The sequence below is a fragment of the Platalea leucorodia genome, assembly GCF_965183815.1.
Source record: "Platalea leucorodia genome assembly, chromosome: 4".
NCBI lineage: Eukaryota > Metazoa > Chordata > Aves > Pelecaniformes > Threskiornithidae > Platalea > Platalea leucorodia.
In genome coordinates, this window is record NC_138826.1 from 24,149,604 (window position 1) to 24,174,366 (window position 24,763).

A 24,763-nucleotide genomic window follows, 5' to 3' on the forward strand; every position below is an offset into this window, starting at 1 on the left:
ATAGAAGAAAAACTCTCACAGAGACTATTTTTTCTGGTGCATGAAGTGAGTAAGTTTCTGCTATGATTGGATTTCAGCAGTGGAGATCTTAGCTCTGTGGTGTGAAGCCACTCCTGACTTGCAGGTGTCAACATGTGGGACAAAAGAGGAATTTACTCTCCTTTTGCATTTGGTATAGTTTCCTTGTGGCTTACATGACTTCAGAGGAACACCTCTTCAGACTCTTGATCAAATGCCCTAAGTTATTTCAGGGATTTTTTTAATCTCCAAAATATTAATCATTTTTATACGTATTTTATCAGTCACTTATTCTCCTCATTAAGGTGTACTTTCAGCTGCTATTAACAAATAGCTTTTCCAGTGAAGGAACTACAAAAGACAAATGTCTGTGGAGAGCAATTGTGCCTTATGAAATTGCAGCAATAAAGTCTCTTATCCCCAAGTAAGCATGCCTCAAATACTCCTGCTTTTCAGGGTAACTGAATAGCTATGGGCAGGTCATTTACTCTCTGCCTAATTTTCCTCTTTTGCTAACTTTCCAGGTGATACTAAATTATTTAGTAATTTAGTATTAATTATAATATAGAGGTGAGGCTAAATTATTTAATTCACAACTTTCAACAAAGTATTTCACACTAGAAAGTGTATTACCTGGTATGGTGCAGAACTAGAGTAAAATTAGGATGCTTTGGTTCTTTTAAGTTTCCATCAAAGCTTGAAATCCCAGCTATAATCTTGACTTCTTGTTATCTCCGTAATACCAGCAATTCAGAGGCCTTAGATGTGTTCTTTTTGAGTCTCTGCAGCTTTCTGCAAAGATGAATACATTTTAACGATGGTGCCTTTCCAGTGATCTCTGCAGTTTGGATGCAAACCTTGTAGTCTTTCTATGCTGAAGTGAATGATCAGAATCAGGTGCACTGAGATGGTTTTGTATCTCTACCAAATCTTAATACAGTATGATCCTGGTCTGTGACTGGAGTTGCTAAAAGTGATGACATCGACAAATCTTCCTTGTTGCATAGCATGTATCTCTTACAGATATAAATAAAGTCCACTGCTCCCTGCCACGTTGGGTACCTTTCTGAAATAATTGATTTTGCATTGGAGGGAGGCTAATTCACTTAGTGTCACAGGTTTAAATGCACAGGTAAATATGGCCACGCTGCAGTGATGTCTCTAATGGTATAATGGTATTTTATTTATCCATTTCTCCTCCCTCTTCAGAAGTAACTACTGACTAAATAACCAGAGTTTATCCATGCCTAGGACAGAATGTTGGTAATGAAGGTCTAGAATCTGTGGGGTAATTTCATTTTGTAAGGCAGTTCATGCATTGCTATGGGAAATCTGAAGCCTGTTAGTGAAAATTAGGAACAGGAGCGAATCTACATTCTGTCCCTAATTAAGTCACTATCTACTGCTTAGCTGCGGATGGATCGCTTAATCTCATTTTTTTCCTCAAATTCCCATTCATAATGTTATAGGTATGATATTATAGGTATAATATTAGTATAAGTAATGATATGCATCTCCATGTTTGCCTCTCAGGTGATACAACAATATTGTAGTGTTAAAATCTGGGCACCTTGACAGAGGAGACTTCAGACCCATAACTATCACTGGATTCTTAGAAATGTGGAAAATACATAAAATATATGCTGATCTCACCTGATTTTTTTTTTTAAGGAGAAAACTGGTTTTTTCCTCTCTTCTGTAATAATAGTAACAAATGATTCTTCAGCTAAAATGCATTCATCAATTTATATTCCTTTTTTTCAGTTACTCAGGAGACATGAATACCTAAGTGAATATATCTGAATTAATTGTTAAAGTGGATTACTCAAATCAGATTAAGATTACAGATACGTGTATTCAGGATTGAAGTGGCCACAATGTGCTTGAGAAGTAAATTAAGATAGAACAAATTAAGGCTGCTTTAGTTCTGAATATCAACTTCTACTGAACAGTTTAATGATATTTAAATAAATTGTTTGAATTAATGCCTTTGGTTACTTCAGATTCTCTTCATTTCATGTTTCTGTATAGAAAATCAGTAAGTCTTCTTTGACTGTATGGTTCTCTGAATTAGCTATATCTCAAAACCCTTTCTTATTCAAGTGTTTGGTGGGATAGTCAGGAAGAGAAATCCTGATCTTGCTTTTTGTCCTAAACAAAAAATAAGAACCAGGTACTAGCACATTATGCTTTTGCTATTTTATCCTGTTATCTGCTGTTGCCAAAATTAGACATGCTATGTTTAATGTATTGTCCTTGCAGGAGTAACAGGAGGAAGCACCAATATAATCATGTGTATCATAGCACCTGCTTAGTTCTTGATTAGAGTTGTCCTAAAGCCTCACTTTGCCTTCCCGCTCAGCAAAACAAGCATGTTTGTCAACTAACAATAGAATTGAAGATACGGTGGTACAAACTTAAGAGTAGCTAGCAAACCAGATAAAAACTTATTCCTTAGGACCCTGATTCACTAATTTGCTAGCTCACAGCCACATATTCCTTCACCACTATTTATTATTTGTACTCAGTATATTAGTCACCAGTCAACAAGTTTTTTTGCTTGTCCTACAGTGGTTTTTTTGAGTTTGTTTTTTTTTTTGCTATATGTATGTACTACAGAAGGCTGTTGCTTTGAACTTCATGACTTGCCAAGCATGAGTATTTCTGATTGCCATATCCCTTCTTAAAAGGGGTAGGAAAGTAGCACAGATAGGAAAGTAACTTTATCACAGACATTCTGTGGATTTTGTCTGAGTTTTTCAAAGTACAACTTTTAGTTTGTAGTTAAGAGTTACAAGCCAGTTTCAATAGCTTGCTTTTCTGAGTTCTTAGTGTCTTCCTAGGCTTAACTATTTTTTTACAGTCTTACAGGTGGTGAACTTCTCAAAAGATAATGAGTATCAGCTACCACTCTTCACAGCCGTGATGCTCACCCAAGCCTTGTGTTTCTCTTGTATCTGCAGGTTTTTTTCTGTAGGAATAGATCATACTAGCTTTATCATCTTCTGTATGTCACAGTGTGTCCGTGATTTATAAACAGTGTGTCTGTTGCCTATATTAATATACTAAATGTGTTTCACTTATTGTACATGGTGCACAAGAATTAAGGTTGAAATATTTCTTTCAGTGCGTAGTATGAATAACTTGCATAGCTGCCAGGCAAACTCCTCAGGGGCCGGAGAGGCGTGAATCCTCCCTAGCTGGCTGAAGAGGTGTGGTTGCAGTTGTGTTCCAGGCTGCTGACCGACCTTCACAACATCCACTTCTCTGCACAGCAAGGACTGCAAAATGTTGAATAAAGGTGGTTCTACCACCAGGGCTTTGCTTCCATCTCTCTCCTGTTATTTGGAAGAGGCAAGAGGAAAAGCTGGGTCTCCTACCCTTGAAGAGTTTGAGATTAATTTACGTAATAATGAATTTGAAAGGATTGCTATATAATGTCCAAAGTCATAGCCAAAGTGAATTCCATGTACAATCCTAGTTGTCTTTCTACTAATGCAAGTATGTGAATGCAGACAAGGAGGAAGGTCACTGCAGCAACTATTACTATTTTGGAAAAAGGTTTCTGATATCTGTTCTTGACTGCTAACTGGATTTCTCACTTCACTGCTTTAAATCCAAACCAGCTAGATGGTGGCTGAATGTCAGCACTCGTGTTGTGACTACTGGAAAGCTTATATGATACTCAGACTGAAGAGTGTCTACAACATCTTTCTTAATCAAGTTCCTACAGTGCAGGTGCCCATACTAATAAAAACACACAACTGAGACTAATCGGGAATTTTAGCAAAGATATCAAATATTGAGGATGATAAAGAGATTATTTCTGTAAACCCTTTGGTAGGCTTCTGCTAACTAGAGTGAGTCACTTCACTGCTTGTCATGCATTTTGCCTGTTTACCGTGTGACTATAGGGAGGATTTCAAAGCTGTCAGGATAGCTTTATTCACTAGCATTAATGTTCTAAAAATAGATATCTCCTCATTACTGCTCATATGAAACACTAGTAGATTCTATTGATGCTCAGAATTGACTTGACAGGGTAGCTATTGTGTCTCAGAATTGCCTTGACAAGCTAGGATAAGTTTGTGCCCTCTGAGAGGTGAGAGAGGAGAAACAAATGTCTGACAGGAGGTTAAAAATCTAGCAATCCAGTTCATTGCATTGGACAAGCTAAAGTTCTCATTCTCCTGCCAAAACTGTGATACGAGGTGCTGCCTATTTTTTCATTAAGCAGCTGGGTATTTTATATACTGAACTAATAGTCTGTGTTTTCTGTCCTTTAGCAAGGATTGCAATTTCTAGGAAGCACATAACCTCACTGAAGAATATTGATTTGATACCTAACATTGATAATTTCTAGAACTGAAAAAGAATTGCCTTTTCTTATTTCTGTCACGGTAGTAATTTTCAAACTGAAGGATCTCTGGGTCTTCTGTGATGGTAAGTAGAATGAGAGCCAAGCAACAGTGGATGTGTATGTTTGGAGGGAAACAAGAATGAGATTCTTTCCCTGGAAATGGTCTGCAAAGTGCAGCAGCTGGAGAATCACAGCAGAAATGCCCCTCTTGCACCTTGGCAGAGGATAGTTTTAGCTGGCATGGAAGAACAAATAACTTCTAAAGGACTGGGAACAGGATAAATTGAATTGAAACACAGCCTTCAGGGACATGACTGTTTAAACAGGCTTTGCTATGTTAGACAAGCAGCCATCTGCCTCCCTTACCATCCTTGCATACCCACTCTTCAGCCATTGTCCCAAGAGAGCCAGTCCCTTAATGATTAGCTGTCATCCATTTGGTTGGATTTAATTAAGATTGTTGATGGATCGCCAGGCACCTTCTGAGAAGTTGTATTAATCGGAAACACAGGGTGGCAGGTTCCTTCATTCTGCCCAGAGACCTCTACTGACAGGTTGAAATTAATCAGAGACAAAATCCTTTTAATGATATGACCAGCTGAGCCAAAGCCTGTGTCAGGCTTTAACAAACTGCACTTCTCTTATGATTCAGTGTCTCAGAGCTGGCAGTGAGAAATGCATGGCCCTGCAGAGGAATTAGGAAGGGTGGAGAAGAATGGAACTGCAGGATTTGTTCCAGAGCTCTGACACGACTGGCATCTTAATTTGTATGCTGTTATATACATTCTTTCCTGCAGAAAAGACCCATCTAATGCTCAGGTGTCCCAGCTAGAGATGGTTCTGGGGATCTTGGAATGGATCAGAGCAGATCATGATACTTTGTGGCATCTCTGAACAAATAAGGAGGCATCAGGTAATTTGCAGTGGAAATGGGCTGGATTTGAGTAGATCTGGGAGTTAGGGATTAGGGATGGCAGCTCAGAACTAGTCAGGTAGACAGAACGATGCAGGGCAGCTGATGTGATTGAGACAGCTCAGGATAAGGTAGGCTAGCATTGGAGCTGGGGCGGGGGGTGACAAGTCAGAAAAGAAATTGCATCTGTCGTTGTGCTAATGAATGCATTTGCGCTAGTAAGTGCATTAAGTGCTAATACTGTCCAAACACAATAGCTCAGCAGACAGGAGTAAGTCTGAACTGACCGGAATCTTAGCAAACTGGTTAGTTTCACTACTAAAGTTCAAGTGGGGGTGCCATAGCTTTTAAGGCATCTCCAATTAAGTTGGAGGTTAAGGAGGTCAGGATGAGACAGCTGAGAATAAATCATGGTACATGAGGGTATTACGAAGTTGTAGGAGAAGAATTGGGGCATTCGGGATAAATTTGGGTAAATATGCTGAAGTTTACCTGAAAGCTGGATCCAAGCAGTTCAGAAAGACATGAATATCAACTCTATTCATTTCTCCCAAATACACCTGATTTCTTAGCCTCATCCCCTAATTGTTTTTTAGGCAGTGTCTGGAGGTTTTACATAATTTCTCACCTCTTAAAGAAGTGTTTAGGACTACACCCTCATTTTAAGGGTGTATTTTATTACAGCATTGTTAGCATTGTATTTAATTGTGGCATAGCATTTACTGTAGCATCATAACTGGCCTTTATTCCAGTTGTGATACAGATTCTTTTCAAATCTAATACTAATAGTTTAATCTCTGTGGTTCACTTTGATTTTGATTAGCTGAAACGCAGGCTAGGATTCAGCTTTAACCGTGTTGATCCAAGTAAAGTAGCTGTAAACGCAGTTAGAATTTTACATGTTCTTTGTAGTTTTACCTTGAGGATTCACAGTGAAACATCTGTGGGGTTCCCTCATCAGTGTGTTGAGGAAATTGGGCTCCTGACTGTTGGAACTTCTGTCCCATCCATTAGTGTCTCTGCTATCAGCTATACAAAACACAGGCTATAGAGAGACGTGGCTATTGAGTAACGCACCTCTTCTGTAGTTCCACATTCTCCCTTAAAACAAATGTTTGTGTCTTGCTTCAGACATCTCTGCATGGTGTATGCAGACACCATCACGTATTATTCTGTCTGCTCGGGAATTTCTTAGCCTGATGCTCCAATCCCAGGCTGAATGCCAAAAAAAAAAAAAAAAGACATTCTAATGCAGACAGCAGTAACTGACAGGAAGCTATTACAATTCTCCTTGTGTAGCTTGCCTTTCTCAGCCTTCTCCCCATTTTTCTTGGAATTACTTAAAAGAGAGAGCAGCTTTTGAAGGTGAATGTACCTGAAGGTGCTGCCACCATTAGCTAATGAAATGTGGAAAAAGGGAGGTTGATTTACAGGGAGCACAGTTCAGCTTCTGTTACGTCCTAGTATTTGCGTCTTTCCTTTTTAATGTTCTTGTGCAAGTCTAGTTAGTAATTGCAGCAGGCAAATGCAGCAGAGAAAAGTCAGTATCAGGAGGGGTTACTTGAAGAGGCAAAACCAAGAGTAGCTGAACCTCACGTGAACTGGAATACTGAAAAGTACTTCATCTCCCTGTCTTGAATTTGCAAGATTTCTAATGTTTAGAGTTGCAGGGTGCAAGCCCTCTAGCCTAATTTGAAGGTGTCAGCTTGTTTTTCTTCTCCTGCACTGGTAGCCAAGCTAGAACAATAGCTCCTTTCCTGTCCCATCAGGAAAAATGGAAGTAGAGAAACATCCCTCTTACCAAAATGTTTCAGAACTTCCAGACAGACTGTTTTAATTTGGACCTAAAGAGATGGAAATTTGCTTCAAAAGAAGACCAAAAGAAATCTTTTGTTTACTTGAAAATGTCTTCTCATATTCTTTAAATTGGACTCTTAAGAAAATACTATTTTATCAATAACACAGAAATAATTATAGAATCAGACATCTGATCTGAATTCTCTCAGTGCCAGGAGGCACACAAAGCACGAACATCGTTCTTCCACTTCGATCGGTCTGCGGCTGCGTGCTCTGGAGTCCCAAGGGCCACAGCGCAGTCTTCTGTTGTTTTTTTTCTCAAGACATGACCGATCCAGTTCCATGTCCTCCTCCTCACTTCATTACTGATTTTCTCCATCTCCGAGTTGATGCTTGTCGTTTCTGCAACTTTTTATTTTTTTTCCGGGAGGAGGTAGTTGGCCTCCTGCCCAACCCCCATGACTTGGAGGGCCAGTGGTTTTTCTGTCAGGGTGGCCTTCCCTTAGGCTGCGTTGGTTCGCGGCACCTTCTTCAATTTTATCCGGTGCACCCTCCAGAGAGGGATCCCCTATCCACCACCCAGGGGACGCGCCTTCTAGCCGTGCAGCCCCAGCCGAAGGTAGAATCAGACATACCAGAATATATATTAAATTGCAGATGCAGTAAATTCTAGTATTGATACTGATGCAGTAAATTCTAGTAATGATACTGAGAGTATTCTTGTATAGGTCTGGTGATGTTTAAATCAAGGTAACATAATTTCCAATGTCTTGTCAACGTCCTTGACTGGGCAGAGACAAGTGGAGTGCTTTTTTTTTTTTTTTTTTTTTTATGTCCATAGCTAGGAGGTTGAATATATTCTTTTCATCCAAAGCAATGTGCTATGCAAAAAATTGTTCCAGCGTTCCTATGGAAAAAACTGATTCTTCCTATGTCCTCCAGTGCACAAGGGAAATCGGTGGTGCCTGAAGGAGCCCTGGTATGGCGATAAGTTGACATATTCAGTGACCACTATATGACAAGCATATGAGTATTTTAGGTCCCCAGTCCAATGTCTAATTCATCAGTTCTCTACATTTAGCTTGTCCCTCATGCTGTGCAGAGGTCTGTTTGTGCCCCAGCCCTTGAAACGTTACTGTGCCTTCTGTATGACCTGTCATTTTCAGCTGGGGGTACAAGGGCTCCAGAATCAGCCAGATGAGTTGAGGACTTACAGGGATTTAAATCCTACACTAGGAAAGAAACCTCTGGGAACAACGGGATTCTCCACTGCTGAGTATGAGGCTGTGAGAACACCACTACCGTTTCAGAAGAGGCAGTTGCCGTTTCTTCTTGGAAGATAGGGTAGGAACATGGGCAAACAAGGCAGCAGAGATCCAGCTGTCGGTAGGTAATGGGGAGAGATGAGAGGCTGAGAGTGAAGCGGTGCCGAGTTTCAAGCACCAGGAAAGGTTTCCGTACAGTTGCAAAAGCATTCCTTAAGTTCCATCTGAATTATTTGAAACAACCATGGTTTCTTCTGCCCTGGTGTGTGTGCTCTTGCCTCGGCCAGGTTTGCTGCAGAGAAGGCTCCGGGGTGCGAGCCGCTGGAGTTGTTACTGGCTGGGTCCCTATCGCTCGGAAACGGCGAGAAGCTGTTCAGTTTTCACGGCCTTTGCCTGGAGAACAGGCTGAGGGAGGAAAACCGAGGTTCCACCACAAACGGACTGACGTCCTGTTTAATGGGATGACGATGCTGCCGACCGCTAAGCGCCACAGCCCGCAGGCCGCGCGCAGCTCCACCCCGCCCCAGCACGCGCCCCCGGGGCGGGCAGCGCGCAGGCGCCCGCCGGGCGGGCGGGGCCCGGGCCGGCTCGCCGTACGGCCTGTCGCAAGGAACATGGCGGCGCCCGTCTACCCGGCCTGGGTGACCCGCTGGGTCTCCGGGCAGTGGCGGCAGAAGAAGCGGCCCCCGGTTATCCGCCCGACCCGGCCGCTGGTGCTGGCCAACAAGGTAGCGAACCGCAGGGAGCAGGTGGGAGGTGAGTTGCCAGGCCGTTAAACCCCCTCTCCCCGGGGAGAAACGGCGGGGATGGGGGGCCCCCGGCCCCTGCGGGGTGGACCCGCCGCCGGTGGGCCCTCCGGCGCTGTCCCCGGCAGCTGCCCCGCCGCCCCTCTGCGGCTTTGCCCTGGGAGGGGTCGTGCTGGTGTCAGGGCTGGGCTGGGGTCGCGCTGGGAAGCGCCTGGGGCCCTGGGGGGCAGCAGAGGGGACGGGGGTCTGGTTTGTGCCACAGAATTAGCGCACGGGTTCCTTTGGAAAGATTACTTTCTCGTACAACAACCCTAAATTTGCGTCCTGTGCTATTCCGTATGTGAATCGTGCATGTAAAATGCTTTGTTGCATCTCGTACCTTAAGAATTCAGTCAGAGGTTAGATGGCTGCAACGGTGCTAATCTTTGTGCTAGCAATGTCTCCTCTACACAAAGCAATGATGAGATCTTTACTTTAGTGTTGTTTTTTGTTACCTGCCTCTACCCCATCTTAAACTTCTCTCTGGAGATTTATGCACTGTGGAGGCTGTTAGCATGAAATGCCAAACACATGAGATTTCTGGTTGTGTCTTTCCCTCCTAGAGGCGACATGCATTACGGAGATGTCAGTAATGATGGCCTGCTGGAAACAGAACGACTTCAACGATACAGCTTGTGCCGAGGAGATCCGGATGTTCTATGACTGCGTGGCAAAGGCAGAAGTAATTAAGGCCTCTTTTGTGTTCTTTAAGGCTAGTAGTAGGGAAGGAGAAAGCCCCCAATCATTTTTTGTGTGCCAGCAATAATAATGTTCTCTGAACAATTTGATTTGTGTTGTAACTCATTTGAGCTGTAGGAGACATGCAAAATGATGTAGACCAAACATGCAGTTCTTCCTTTTTGAATGCAGAAGTCAAATTAAAATTAAATTAAATTAGAATTAAAATAAAGGAGTGTAGGAAGGGACTGGATGTTTGGTGTGGTATGACTAAGGGTGGAACAATAGTGGCATCCAGTCCTTTTTGTGTTGTCAAATTCTTGAAGTAGAGCTCAGCTGCTGTCAGTTGACTCTAACCTAGGCCATTTGTTTTGATTTCTTCCATTTTTTAATCTCTAAAGTTTCAGCACTAATGCAGCAATAACGGTCACTGCTCTTCTCTGTTTTACATGATAGTTCTGAATGAGGGAGAGTATGATGTGGAGCTGTTAAGTAGAGCAGTGATTTGTATGGTGCGAGATCTGGATTATATTGTAATTGGGGAGATGTACAGTGTAGGTAAGTTTCAGTAACTGCTCTGATTCATAAAATTAAGAAATAGGTGAGTCGGGTACCAATCCAATACCTGCATTAGACAGTGGGGGAGAGTGGGGGGAATTAGGATTCCCAAATTCCAACCTGTCATGAATCTGTAAATAGTTCTGTGCTTGCAGGGGTGAGGGTGGAGACAAGGTGGTAGAGAAATAACCAGTTGTTTCAGTAATCCTCATAACAAACAGAATTTTCAGGATACGTGAGGTAGTTACAGCTATTGCAGATTCTCTGAAAATTAGGAGTTCTTGTTTGTGGCTGTTTCTGACTCTGAAGGCTAGACTTTTTCTTGAAAAATAAATTTCATGTTGTTTGGAAATTAAAGGTTTCCAGCTATATGATAAATTTTAAATCAAATCAGTTTCAAAAGCAGACTAAAGGTAAGTACATGTACTAAGCATGTCCTTATACTGATTTCAGGTCTCCATTTTGTTTCAGTAATAGTACCATCATTTACTAAACAGTTATTTACTGTTGCTGTTTGACAGCATAAATGAAAAACTGTCCAAAATTTATTTGGTAGATTACAAAGGAAACAAATGAGTAACAGAAAGTAAAAGGAAAAAATCTTCTGCGCTGTTACTATAAGTTTATAATATTGTTAACTAAGAATATGGAAGAATATCATCTTCGCAAGTTGTCAGTCATTCATTAATTCCACCATATAAAGATCATCAGGTTTTGAAAGCCTTGTGATTATTGAGCCAAGTGCTATTGTAAGTATTCCTTAAAGAAATAGCATTCTTCTCAAAGAAACATCCAAGTACAATTAGTAGCAGTCTTTGGGGGTGAGAGTCAACTCAGCAAATAAACAGAGGTAATATTTTGAGGTTTCTTTTTCTGTTCCAGAAGGAGCGCAAGCATCAAAATGAGAACGACGCCCTGTCACCCAGAGGAAACTTAACTTCAAGCAAAGTGAACAAGCTCCTGAGGAGATTTCCTCAGAGCACACGTTATGTATAATGTACTTTACTAAAGGGACTGCGGACAAGCAATTAAAGTTGGAGTCTTTGGCAAGAAAGTGAAAAGTAGGCTTGAGTGAGCGTTTGATGTCACATGGTATCTGTCAGCACTGCTGCCATGGATCTTGACTGCACCTTTGTTTCCAGAGTGAAAAACACCCATCTTGACCATCAGCTGACTTTGTTCATGAGGTTCTTGGGTCTTGTGGTCCTAGGATGTCTGCAGTGTGTTCTTCAGCGAGCCACAGTGTGGAGTCAGGTCCTCACTGTGAAATAAAATCTTCTAGGAATGCATGTAAATGCATTTTCTAACAGTTAGGGGGTGACTTTTGCTCATGTATAAGCTTCCTGCCTAACTTCTGAGCTGCTATCAAAAAGCGCTCAGGTCTAGACATTGAGCCAACTTAAAATTGATAGTAATCTCATGACTCGTACTCCTACATGTATGTATACACAATTTGGTTCCTCTTGAAATTTTTTTAATTCCTGTTGCTGTACAAGAAGGCTGTAGAATGAGGAAGAAATCTCCAGCAAAATACCTTGTTAAAACACAATACATTGGTAAGGATCAAATATAATTTTAACGTAGAATCTTGTGATTTGATTGCCCTCTGATTTATGGGTGGGACAGGTATGGTGCCATGTCAGATCAATTATGTTGTCTGTACTACAATAAAATAATGCAAGACTATTGTTTGGCTTGGGCAACTCATAAGTTACAACAAAATGTTCCATTGTTTTGGTAAAAAAACTAAAAGGGGGAAAGAAAGTTCAAGCGTGGACTGATACTGAAATCATGTAATTAATTATTAGTTTTGATTTGTTTGTTTTTTTTTTTTTTTCACTAGAGTACCACAAAACTGCAGGCAGGTCCCTGTTGTTTTAGGACCAGTACCTGATTGGTAAGAAAAATGACGTGCCTCAGAGAACTAATAATATAACCATTTATATCACTAATTCTTTAGGGCATAAAGAAAAAGCAGAGTAAGAGGAACGTCAGGCACGTACAGACTGTGTGATTACCCACATGTGACTGTAGAGTTTGCACGGAGCTGGAACTGACTGGTCAGGTGTATGCTTTCAAGTTACTGAAGCAATTTTCATTTAACTGTTACTTACAGTGGCTCATTAGTGGATTATCGCATGTGGTAGCTTGTTCTGTTGTTGCTGTTATGGCATAAGTAGGTCTTCCAGAGGACTTGGGGTCAGTAAGAACATGGTGTCCACATCTAAGTTTGGGAAAACACGTTGCTTCTGTGACGTTTTGCATTTTCAGTCCAAAAGACGCTCTCTGGGAAGGAGAGCTACTTGCTAATTCTTTGTTTCTGAAGGAGACAAGCTAAGCTGGGAGTGAGGAACCGATGAATTCTAAATTCACTTCTGTTGATGATGGTTTTTCTTTCTTTGTATTAAAACTTACAAGTATAGTTTTGCACCTCTTAAGCTAGCAGCTATGCTAAATGTACCAAATTCTAGTGTCTGTGAAGAACTGTCTCATTATATAAGAAGCTGTAATGGAGAAACTAACACTTTTTTGTTGTATTTTTACTTTCGAAATTTTGCATAGCTCCCACTAATCTGGACAGTTGTTTTTGGGTTTTACTGCTTCACAGAGAGTTTCACAAGTTCAGTTGTTTGGGATTTTTTCTGACCTTTTACATGTCTACTGTAAGCTTAATATTACTACGCTAAGGTTCTCCAGTCCTTAAAGGAATGCATTTATTTGGAGGAAGAAGGAAGGAAAGAGAATGCTTTTCAGATGCACTCAGGTTTTACAGTGCTGCTTTTAACAGTACTCTAGCAGTTCTTTTGGCTCAGGATCCCATGTTATAACGAAAAAACCTCCAGTTACTGATCGTCCTTGGCAATTTGAGCTGCTGCCATTTCCCCATATCTCACTGTTAAGCTTATATTGGGTATTTAAATGTGTTCTGTGACACACTCATATTGGGGGTTACTCCATTAATAGTTGATGTGTGTAGCTGCAATGAATGTCAATGTCTTCTCTGAGTTCAGGGCTTGTACCACCCCATGATGCTGTTGCTGGGGAATGAAAGAAAACTGAGTTCTGGTGCTGAGCCCGCTGGTTAAGAACATCGCTGCAGAGACCTCTCTATGATTGCGTGGTGGGGAAAGAATTAAGCAAAAGCTGACTAGCTGTTCTACCCTCCTAAGTCGGATTTACAGGATTTAAGCAAATCTGCTGGAATTCCTTGATCTTACTCCTGTTCCTTACAGCTTGAATATTATACCAGCTCTGGGAATGATTGCTATTAGCTACCTCTCTTTTTAGGCTTTCACTGAAGATCTTTTATGGAGGAAGCATTGATATTTCAGCTGGTTTTGATGAGCAGTAGTCCTGCCAGTTCAGGAGAAATAGGTTGAATTCCAGAGATCCAAGAGCCTTTTAGAAGATGGTACTACTTGTTCAGAAGGGTCAATACCGAATAATCTGGAAAAATCAAGACAGAAAGGCTCTGTAGGGAATCATGGACTTATTATTATAGAACTGTGCTTTTATCAGGTGAGAATGTGATTTGTGTTAAATAGTGGACTTAGGTATTCACAACTACTTCAAACTTGCCCACACAAGAAAGTTCAAGATGTGTTTTACCTTATCTTTAGGTATGTTACCTATCTAAACTGCCATAATTATATTGGTATAATTTCCTTCTTGGTCTTCCTCTCCACCTTGGAGAGGGCCATGTAGCCATGAGAAGCTTTTGGGAATCAGATCCACCTCTCTCAAGAAAATGTCATTGCACGTGCCAGAAAACCAGGTGGAGTCTTGGCAAGAAGGAATTAGTTCCAAAAGAGTACCCGCCACAGAGGAGACAACCGCAAACCCCACTATATCTTTACAGGGTTTGTCATTCCTCCAGAAACTGAATACCAAACTTGGATTTCTGTTGCTTTGGGTGCACTGGTCTGTGTTTCCTTTAAAATCACTTTATCTAGGAAACCACTTTATCTAGGAGAGCCTTGCTTTGAGAGGGAAGCAACTAACAAGGTACTGTGAGAGAAATCCAGTGCAAGCTTTTGCTAGAGGTTTTAAACCGTATCAGTGTGTGTCAGAGGCTGAATGCAGCTGTTTGTTTCCAGGTCTAAAGGGCTAAATAGGTGAGCGTCTTATGGGAGTTCTGAAGGGGCATCAACAACCTCTCTGCTCCTGACTAAGGAGCAGATTTCTCCGAATGCTAGTAGATTTTCTGTTCCTGCCTCCAGTATATCCTTTCTTCATGTTTTCACTGGAATAAGTGGTTCAAAATTCCAACACGTTCCCATTTTTCATTTTGTTTTGCTCCTTTTTGCCAGTGCTGCCTGAGAGTTACAGCGTGCTGTAGCACCTAAGCTATTTCCATCCTCTGTTGTCCTGATCATCTCCCTCCCTCGCTACGAGGATATAGGAGATTAACTTATTAACTGAGTGTAATTCTTGGCCAAATCCACTGTGTCCAGAATGCACTGTGGTACAAATCCACTCCAGAAAGGGCTCCCTCCTACCACTCAGCGACTCCTGTAAAAGATCGAGCGCATAGTGGAATTTCCTTGCATTTGATGAGTGACTGAGGATGAGGCAACACAAAACTGTCATGTGAAGTGAGTAATGGGCAATAAGTGAGGGAAGAAAAAAAGACACTTTTTGTTAAGCCAATAGATTTTTGTCAGCCTCTTCCTTGTTTTTATGCTGAAGGTGTCTTTGGAAATGCTGCTCAGCAGACTTGGCCAGAAGTGAGCTCATTTCTTAAGGTGACCTTCATGTTTCATGCTGCAGAACGCCAGGAGTTAATCCCTCCAAAATCAGAATATAAATACAGGAAATGTCCATTATACTGAGCTGAGGAGCAACACGGGGAACGTGTGAAAAAAAATTTGAGATTGAACAGCTTCAAATTGACCAATTCCCTTCTTAGATTTAATAATGTTTAAAACTTTTTGTAGCCTCTAACCCTAATTCATATGAAGGAGCAGTAAGCTGAAAACACTAAAAAACCCCATGGGATTGTTCATAGCAATACAATAACGATCAACCCCCTGGAAAGCATCCTAGCCAATTGAGTAAAGTAGCTCTATGGCCCAAGGTCAAGAAGACGCTCAGTGGAAAAGATCTCTGGAGGCAATACCCGTGTCGGCGAGATGCAGGGCTGAAAATCGGGAATGCGCCCTGGGGAGGGCTGTGCCACCTGCGCGTTTTCCACGGGGACATCTGGAAGCTGCTTAATGTAAAGTTTTCTGGGTCCCATTTACCTGGGCTCAAATCTGAGGAGAGTTTGACCTCAGGAAGCTGCAAGCAGCTAATCGAGGAGGCAGCGGTGGGGGGATAAAGTCCAGATTCCTTCCAACAAGCCTAATCTCTGGCAAGGGTGCGCGCAGGAGCCGTTTCCTTTTCCAGTTTTGTTGCTGGAGGTTTTGCAGTAGGGTGCAGCCCCGGTCCCCGCCCGGCGGGAGCCTCAGCGCCTCGGGGGAGAAGGCAGAGGCGGCGGGGGCAGGAGGCAGCGGCGGAGAGGCGAGAGCGGCCGGCCCCGGGGCGGGCGGAGCGGCGGGGGCTGGCGCTGGGAGAGGCGCCTACCTGGGGCGCGGAGGGAGGGGGGGAGGGAGGGGACGGCGGGGGTGCGGGCTGCGCCCCACCCGCCCTCCTCCTGGTTTTAAGGGTGCTAGAGAAATTCTGGGGCATGCTCTCCTCCCTTATTTCTCTCCCCTCTTTTTCCCCTTTCCGAAAGGAAGGATCAAGAAGAGATGAGGAGAGGAAGGAGAAAGTGAAATTCTAAGATGCTGCTGGGAACCGCGATCCCTTATCTCGCATCCCTTTCCCGACACAGACATGGCAGAGGCATCCCGCTCCCCCCGCGGCGGAGCGGCTAGCGCCCGGCTGCCGGGGAAGCCCCGCCGCAGAGCCCGGGCAGGAGGCAGCCGCTGAGCCGGGCGGCTGAACAGAATGTGACGCTTGAAGAAGCTTCTGCCCACTTTGTCCAGGAAGGATGGAGGTCCCCAAAGTACTCGGGCTCCTGGTAGAGCTCTCGAGTCTGTTATCCTGTCTCAGATACGTGGAGGTAAGAAATGGTTATTCTTCTATCTGCTTGTAGGAAGTCACATGGCTCTTTTAATATCCTCACTGTAAGTGGATCTTTTTATTACTTGAATATGTTTTCCAAAGCGCCTAGGCAGCTGTGGTCTCTGGGAAGGGCTGGGGGCTCGGGGAGGGATTTATTTCACTGTGCATATGAAATTCAGAAAAGGAAACAAAGCAGGAAAGCAGGATGCACAAGGGCTTGCAGATGCTTTGGCTCAGGTTTCCTATGTTTCTCAAGCACTGCAGTGACCCTGGTAGGAGAGATCCTTTGTTTCTGTTCTTTGCTGATTGACTGATTACCCCTCTTGCTGTTGTGGACAGGTGATTTATAGCCACACGGACCTGGGGCAGTGACTGCAGCACAGGCTGTTTGCACTAAAATTTGGTGGTGGTGGTGATGGTCAGCATTAAGGGATTTTGGAAACTGCTATGGGAACTGGCAGCAACTAATCTTTCATTAGAAGGGAAGCATATTACTTGGACTGCAGTTCTTTCATTTATGGTCCATCTCCAAGAAGAGCAGCTTCAGACTTTCAAATATAGCCTGTTATTAGTCCAACCCATCCCTCTGTTGCCTGAAGGCTTATGTGCAGGTGCACACTAAAAGCTAGGAGTTGGGGGACCTGGACCGTGGCTCAGTCACGTTTGGTGCAGTCACAAAGGCGTAGCTTAGCTCACTTTCCTCGCTTTGCAAAGAGCTTTGAGATCCTTGGATAGGTCCTTCAGCATTGTTGGTTCACAGACCATTATGCGGGCTTGCAACAGCCTGATATATGCAGAGGGATGGATTTTGGGCTAAAAAGGGTTTTTCAGTTAAATGCTGTGTTATTTGTGCATCCCCTTGTGCGTACACACCTGAGATCTGATCTGCTGTTTCTGAACCATGTCAGGAATTCATCTTCAATATGCAGTGTCACATTCTGACTTCTGGAGGGTGATGCTGGAACTTGGCCACGGTTGTCAACACCTGCTGGACCATATTCATAAGCTTGATTTGAAAATGGCATCTGCCATGAGTAGGTGTCGTTCTTGTCAGGTATCTATGGGAACTATCTCTGCTTATTCCAGAGTTGGATTTGGTTTAATTCCAAATTTTACTCTTCCCTTTTTCCAGGGAGAGGGGAAGCTGAGAGAAGCAAAATGACTCATTTTGAAGAAAACCAGGACCATTTCCAATAGCTAGTATTCTTTACATGCTCACCTCTCCTCTGTGAATTACAACTCCTTGTTCATATAAAAGTATTAGAAATGTTCATTAAGAAGTATTTAGAAATGAATTAAACTACAAGGAGCTAGCAGAAGCATGTACAGTTTCTTCTTCTCACTCTGGGTCTGTGAAGATTTTGCACCTGCCTGCACACCATGTAATGGTGTTGAGTGGAGATCCCTATCTCTCAGCCAGCAGTCAAGTTATAACCACCAAAAACACTGCCTGTAAGAGGAAATGCAGTTTTGGGGTGGACAGGATGCTGGAATTCTGAGGGCTTTGTTTCAGATTTTTTGTTCTTAGCTATTTAACCCCATTTGGATAATAATACCATAGGCCATATCATGTTCTTCTGTATTAAAAACAAAATCCTCAAAAAGCCTTATTGGATTTTCTTTTTTAGGTGTTTCCCACTTTGTACATGGATGTTTATTACTGTTTTAACAGTGATCCCCGAGGGCATCATCCCATCACGTAGCTGTATCTTTGCTGCTGTAGCCATAGATGGCTTGCCCTATAAACAGAGAGAAAATGAGGGGTTATTCATTATCTTTCTTACTGGTAACAATGATTTTCTTCTAGCTTTTCTTTCCTTCCCCCCCCCCAGGCTTCCAATTCTACTGGAAAAGAACAAGCAGAGCCCTGTAACGTAGTACTTAGATCAAGGGTAAATCTCTGCAGGCCAGTAATTATTCATTTTGTTGTTAGTGGGCAGAGCTGTGATTGGATTTGAAGAGGAGCAATGGGGAGAGCAGGGAAGAGACTGGTTACCAGGGTGTGTTTGCCTAAAGTGCCAAAAGGCCGAGCTGCTTTTAGGACATGCCCACGTTTATTTCATCGGATAATCATCTCTCTGCTTTTGCTCTGTTTCTTTTCCCAGGCTTTCCTGGGATCCCAGCCCAACCAAAACCATTTGCAGAGTGCAGGTAAGAACAAGAAGTTATTAATTCAGTCATCGGGCAGATTCTTTCCTGCAGTGGTGATCTGAGACCATAGGCATGATGAACCACTGCTACCTGGCGTTCTTCCTTTCTTTCCATTACTTCTTCAGTCTTTTCTCCTGCCTCAATGTCTGCTTATCTCCTTTCCCAAAATGGCCAGACCACTTTCTTTTCTTTATGTCTAATACTCTTGCAGTTCCCTACTCCTCCCACATGCTCTTTTCCTTTCATCTCTTTCTCTGCCTCAGTCTTTTTTGCACACTCACCTTTCCTCTGCTCTAATAACTACTGAATTCTCACACACCCCCATCCGAGGGTCCCAGTTGATGCAAAATGCACAGTGTGTTTTCCAGAGACCTACCTGTAACTGCTTCTCATTTTTGTACCTTGCAGTTAACCTTCAGCTGTCACTTACACCCTCTGAGCTTGGCAGGGGCTAGAAGGCAAAGGGCATGAAGGAAAGTTTCTTTGTACCTTTGCTGTTTGCCCTGCGTGTCTTTATGGCAGAAGGGTTTTCTGAAAGTGTTGGCTTCTTTTTGTTTACTCAGTGAATAAAGCTATAACTGTTATCCCTTTCTGAGTCTGCTCTTCCCATGTTATGCACTCTAAAAAGCCCACCCTCACACAGAATCTGGTTCTGGCTTCCCTCTCTCTTTTTTCAGGGTCATGAATGGAGACCATATTATATTAATTGTTGGGGTTTCTTTGCATGAGATATTTCACATGGGCACTGGCCTGGAACATTGGCACCTGCATTTCCCCCCAAAATAGGTTCCCGTTCCCTTCCTATACATTGGCCAAGTTCAGATAAGCCAGGTGATATGCTAATGTGTAAAAGGAACATATATACAATGAAATACAATGTCATTTCCCACCTTCCTGCTTTATAGAATGAAATTATAGCTAATTTTAAACTCTTCTCAGTTTCAATCAATTTAAACAGGCAACTAATCTTCTAAAGAGCCTAGGATCAAATTTAAGAGTACCTTATTCAGGTGCCAAAGCAGGTGGGGAAGGAAGTGGAGGAGTGTCTGCCAGGCTCAAGTGCTGCTTGAACATCTATTGAAATAAATGGTAATAGGAACAGGTTCCAATTATCCATGTTTGGGCCCAGAGTTAACACATTTCAAAAGTCTATCTGGGCAGTTCATAACTTTCAGATCAGTTTGTTTTTTAGATAGTGCATATTAGAAACATTCTTTGAACAGCTGCCTTGAGGAGTGATAGAATTGAAATCAAGCAAGTAGTGATCAAGACTGCAGACATGGGAGGTGTTTCAGGAGATCAGCTGGTATCTCCCACATGGAGCCTCAGTGTGCGATGCCTTAAGTGATGCTAACAGCTCCCTTCCTATGCCCAGCATCCAGCGTGTGTGGTGTCGGACCTCTTGGGTATTACAACGGCTCACTGGCAGTCACTGAGGCCGGGGCAGAGTGCCTGAACTGGGCAGAGTTCCCCGATTATGTTCAGCAGTACCCAGACCGTGGCTTGGGGGACCACAACCACTGCAGGAACCCAGACGGGGGAACTACACCCTGGTGCTTCTACCGGCTTGCGTCAGGGGCCATCGGCTGGGCTAACTGCGACTGTAACCAAGGTAAGGGCTGCTGCGTGTCTCTGCCAGCACCCAGGCTGCACTGTCTCGGGGAGCTCAGGCCAGAAATGTGTGCTGCACAGACTCGCAGGCAGCAGGTGGGACACCCTGTGAAAGAAGCACAGTACAATAACTGCCCCGAATTGTCGAAATACTTAGGACTAGAGGCTAGCCTGTGTGGGAGAAGAACGTCTGTATATAGTAGGGGGTGGATTTAAGCTGCTGTAGCCATAATGCCTTGTATAGATGTTTGTATTCTCATACAAGGAGACTTCTTTTTTTTACTGTTAACTCATGCTACTTTGAAAACAGTTTAAGTTATGTGGAAAACAACACACTCCTGCTCCTTAAGTGTCTATATCAGAGCTCTCCTCATGTAATTATAGCAGTTCAAATATAACAAGGAAAAATCTTCTGTGGCTAGGTTTGTAAATCTTCTGTGGCAAGGCAGGTCATAGGCTTACTTTAAAATTCCTCGCAGTGCCGACACAAGGACTGCTGCTTATTTTGAGGCATGCAAGGGAGCTGAGCTCTCTCAGTACCCCGACTCCAGTGCAGCACTCTTGAAAATGTTCTGTTCGTCCTCCTGTTTTCTGACTTTCCTCCCTTTTCCTGCATTTTGCAAAGCAGGTAAAGCACTAGTTTAATAAATGAAATTACAAAGTCTTTTCCCTTGTCAGTGGAAGTGCTTTCAAAGACAGCTTCATTAAAGGAAAGGATACAACAAGTGTAGTTGTGCTGTGTGCCTGCATTGATGTGCTACAGACAAGGTGTACCCTTCTCCCAGTCCATAACTGAGCGAGGAGATGTGCTTTCTAAACAGTGGTAGTATTTCTAGTGCAGTGGGAATTGAAAGGGCATTTACATTGGCACTTCCTTTTCCTAGAGAAATTAAAGAGGATTCACCTGCTGTTACTGAACATTTAGCTGTAGCAACAGTGACTCTCATAGGTGAGGTGATTGATGGAAAATAAATCAGTGGAGTGTCATAGGAATTAGAGAGCCTGCCATTTCCAGACACCTTTTCAAGTTGGCACATAAAATCACCCCTGTTTCACAAAAGGAAAATCCTGGAGTTGTGGCAGAACCCAAGTTTACTGCCAGTATTACCACGGCTTTGAAATGGATGTGGCACCAGCCATCCTTCTGAGCAGCCATTGCTGGAACTGGGAAGGTGCCACGTCCCACACCCCTTCATACAAGTCACTTCAGTGACAGCACCAGCAAAACAGAGATGAGAAAAGCCAGGTGCAGTTCAAGTCCAAGACTTGCTGATCTGAAACCTCCATCAGAAGACAGCAGCTTTTTTTTTTTTTTTCTCCTCTTTTGGAAGGTGCTGTGCGGTTGGCTGAAGATAGCAGTGTGGAGCTGTACTTCAGAGGACTCTGGGGCACCATCTGTGCTGACCACTGGACTGACTGGGATGCCAGTGTTGTCTGCAGGCAACTGGGTCTCAGGTGGGACCCTCAGTCTGGTTGCAAGAGTTACATGCTCATGTGGCCTTGGAAAGAACAGCCTCTCTGGTTACAGTCCCTCTGGCATAATGTGTTGGCTGGGGGAGAGGAGCTTGTTTTGTGGCTCGCTTCCCACTTCCTACTGTTTTCTTTCCATGACTATGTCAAACCCCAACCAGCATTTGCAAGAACTTTTTAAAGCAGTAGTTTCTGCTTGGTGCTCCAGGCTGCGATGAGTGAGCTGTGAGATCGTATCCCCTTTTTAGTATTACCAGCTGGAGTTTGTGTAGTGGTCTATTAGAAATTTTGAGGGTGTGAACCCCCTTCGGGAATCTGGGATTTGGACCTTCAAACTTCCAAATAGCAAGGAGATAAGGTCCACAGAGAAGGAAGAAGGTGATTCAGATATTTGGATGTTCGAATCCGTTGATGGGTTCATTTATCACTCTCAAACGAGGGTGCCATTTCTGACCAGACCAGCTCCTCTGCAGTAAGTAGGAAGACAAAATGGGTTAGATGGTGGGCAGTGCTTTGTGCTTGGTTGTACTTTCCCGTTAGACTGTACATGGCCACCCCTTTATGCACTTCCAATCAGCTGGGCTCACTGGGATGTGAAATGCCATAACTGGGCTGGAGAGTCACAAGAACTGAGGGAAAACAAGTGTGAGTCAAGCAGTGCTAAGGCACTTCATTGCTCTGTTGCTTTCTCTGTACCAGTGAGATCGGCACAGCTGGGAAGAAGAGCCATCCCGGACTGTGGCCTGTTCCCCTGCACCTGCAGTCAGCAAACTGCCAGGGGGATGAGAAAGCCCTGCTGCAGTGTGGCTATCGGGAAGCTGTGTCAGGAGCTTGTAACCAGGGGAGTGCCATGGTAACATGTGTCCCTCCAGAAGGTAAATCTCCAGGGGAGGTTTGCTCTCTGTTTCTTGCGTCAGTGTTGCTGACAAGATGTAAAATCTAAGGTTGTGAAGCTGTGGAAAGCAAATCATTGAAGCATGTTCTTCTTTCACCTGCTATACAGGTGGTTATCTTCCTTGAAATGTAAAATTATCCATCCTTTCCCAATCCCAAATACTCACAGTAGGAATACTACTACAGTCACTGAAAGATGGCTGTTGCTTATGACCACATCCTCTTTTTAACAAACCAGGTTTTTGTCTGCAGGTAGCAAAGTCGTAGTCACTGTAGCAGCCAGTTAAAGAGCCAGCCCTGGACCAGCGGCACCCATACTGTGGGCTGCAATCACAGACGCTTCTGGGGGCAGTTTAGAGGGGAGGATGTGGTATGGTGGGACAAGAGCATCCCAAGACCTCCTCTGGTTGGTGAAGGTTCTACACCCCGAACTGCTGGATGTGCTTTGTCTCTGTCTTGCTCTGTTGTGCTCTCTTTCCCTTTCTTGAAGCACAGGTGTAGGTGCCCCGCTGCGTTTAGTTGGGGGAAAGGAGAGCTTTGAAGGGCGAGTGGAGGTCTACCATGATGGCAAGTGGGGTACCATCTGTGACGACCAGTGGGACAACCGGGATGCTGAAGTAGTTTGTAGGCAGCTGGGACTCAGGTAACTTCCCTGCTGTATGTCATGGAGTGGTAACAGAGGTAGGCAGAATGAAGAAAGTGAAAGCATGTCCTTTCACTGTAGTACCAGCCCTTTCTATGGGAAGTGTACAGAAACCTTGGAAAAGATCATCCTATAAAGGGATTTTGTACTTAATTCCTGTCAGTTTTATGGGTTTATGCTGTGGGGGAAAAAAAAAAAAGTTCATGCATCCCTATCCAAGGTCTGTCTGTGGTTTTTGTTCATTATTTTTGCACATATATCTTAATGCCTGCAGTTGTTTACTTGGTTAAGTTTAAACACATCCAGTTTCACTGTCTGCCCTTATCCTCTTCAGACGGGAAAGCCAGAGAGAGCACCTTGTTCTCTTCTATGCCATTCAGCACTTAACATGGGAGCTGTTGTATACCGAGCATTCTTGAAAATCACTTCAGTACAAAATTGTTTGAAATAGATGATTCCATTTTGAGATCCCTCAGACTTCAGGAGTTTTGCCTGTCACTGAGATTGAAACATCGTTGTCCTCAGAACTCCCTACCTGTCTGAACTGTTCATGTTGCAGGCACGTTTTTGTTATGTGCTGGAAGGTCTTGTTACAAAACTTTCCAATCAGGTACTTTGGTGAACAGCTGGCAACACCACTGTGTCGGAAATACAGATTATCTATGGGAGGACACTGGCCTAGCATAGGAGAGTCCCTGTGCAAGGCAGACTCTGAGGGCACAAGACTGTGACCTTCCCTACTGTGAGCATATGTGTCTGTACCGTTTGCAGTGGGAATCCGAAAGCCTTGTCATGGGCTCACTATGGGCAGGGATCTGGCCCAATCCTGCTGGATGAAGTGGAGTGCTCAGGCAATGAACTCTCACTTGACCAGTGCAAGAAGAGTGACTGGGGACAGCAGAACTGTGACCACATTGAAGATGCTGGAGTCTCCTGTGACCCTTTCACAGGTACAGATCTACAGCTCTACGCCAGTCAGATGTGGTCTGTCTTGCTCCCACATTACACACCTTGCTCAGCAGGTAGCTCCTCTGCTCCAGGATCCTGCAGGGCTCCTACCTACGGCAGCAACAAGGGCTGCCAGATGTGGAGACAGAGAGCAAGCAGCAGGTGGGAATGGATCAGAGCCAGGCTTGGTGGTGTTCCCATTGCTCTCCACAGGTGGCATGGAAAGGTTGAGGTGAATCCTCCCCTGACAGATGGGCACGTTTGGGAGCAATGAACGTTTGTTTTTTGAGTACCCACGGATATCTGTGTCTGGTTTCTTTCACTCATGGGCTGCACAGAGACTTTGGCAGTGGAGCACAGGCTGTTTCTTTTCATCCTTGCTAAGTGCTGATCTTTCCTTCTCCCACCCCTTGCAGAGGGCACTGTCAGGCTGGCTGGTGGCCGCAGCCCCAGCGAAGGCAGGGTAGAAGTTTATTACAATGGAGACTGGGGCACAGTATGCGATGATGGCTGGACAGACCTCGGTGCCCAGGTGGTCTGCAGGCAGCTGGGCTTCAGGTAGGACTGAGAGCATGTGTAGTGTCTGTGCTTCCTAATTTCAGGGATTAGATTCCATCCCCCTTC

The 24,763-nt window shown here is 43.8% G+C and overlaps 2 protein-coding genes across 9 annotated transcripts in view; both read left to right on the forward strand.

The window, feature by feature from the left end:
- Positions 1-12,060, forward strand: CHCHD1 (coiled-coil-helix-coiled-coil-helix domain containing 1). Its single transcript, XM_082308170.1, has 4 exons — positions 1-45; positions 8,641-9,109; positions 9,702-9,820; positions 11,257-12,060. The coding sequence occupies exons 2-4, from the start codon at positions 8,815-8,817 to the stop codon at positions 11,368-11,370; spliced, it is 528 nt and encodes a 175-aa protein (XP_082164296.1). The 5' UTR covers positions 1-45; positions 8,641-8,814; the 3' UTR covers positions 11,371-12,060.
- LOC309588642 (neurotrypsin-like) overlaps positions 11,841-24,763 on the forward strand; it is a 24,400-nt gene continuing 11,477 nt past the window's right edge. For 2 of the 8 annotated variants that reach the window (XM_082308157.1, XM_082308161.1), the window contains exons 1-10: positions 11,841-11,930; positions 12,218-12,271; positions 16,095-16,420; positions 18,528-18,573; positions 19,949-20,185; positions 21,516-21,639; positions 22,354-22,529; positions 23,044-23,191; positions 23,963-24,141; positions 24,556-24,697. In XM_082308157.1, coding sequence (XP_082164283.1) covers positions 16,349-16,420; positions 18,528-18,573; positions 19,949-20,185; positions 21,516-21,639; positions 22,354-22,529; positions 23,044-23,191; positions 23,963-24,141; positions 24,556-24,697 — 1,124 coding nt within the window. In that variant the 5' untranslated portion in view covers positions 11,841-11,930; positions 12,218-12,271; positions 16,095-16,348. Of the gene's footprint in view, positions 11,931-12,217; positions 12,272-15,690; positions 15,734-16,090; positions 16,421-17,364; positions 17,477-18,527; positions 18,574-19,948; positions 20,186-21,515; positions 21,640-22,353; positions 22,530-23,043; positions 23,192-23,962; positions 24,142-24,555; positions 24,698-24,763 lie in introns of those variants that run through there. The other 6 variants (XM_082308155.1, XM_082308156.1, XM_082308159.1 and 3 more) reach the window with 5 other exon arrangements.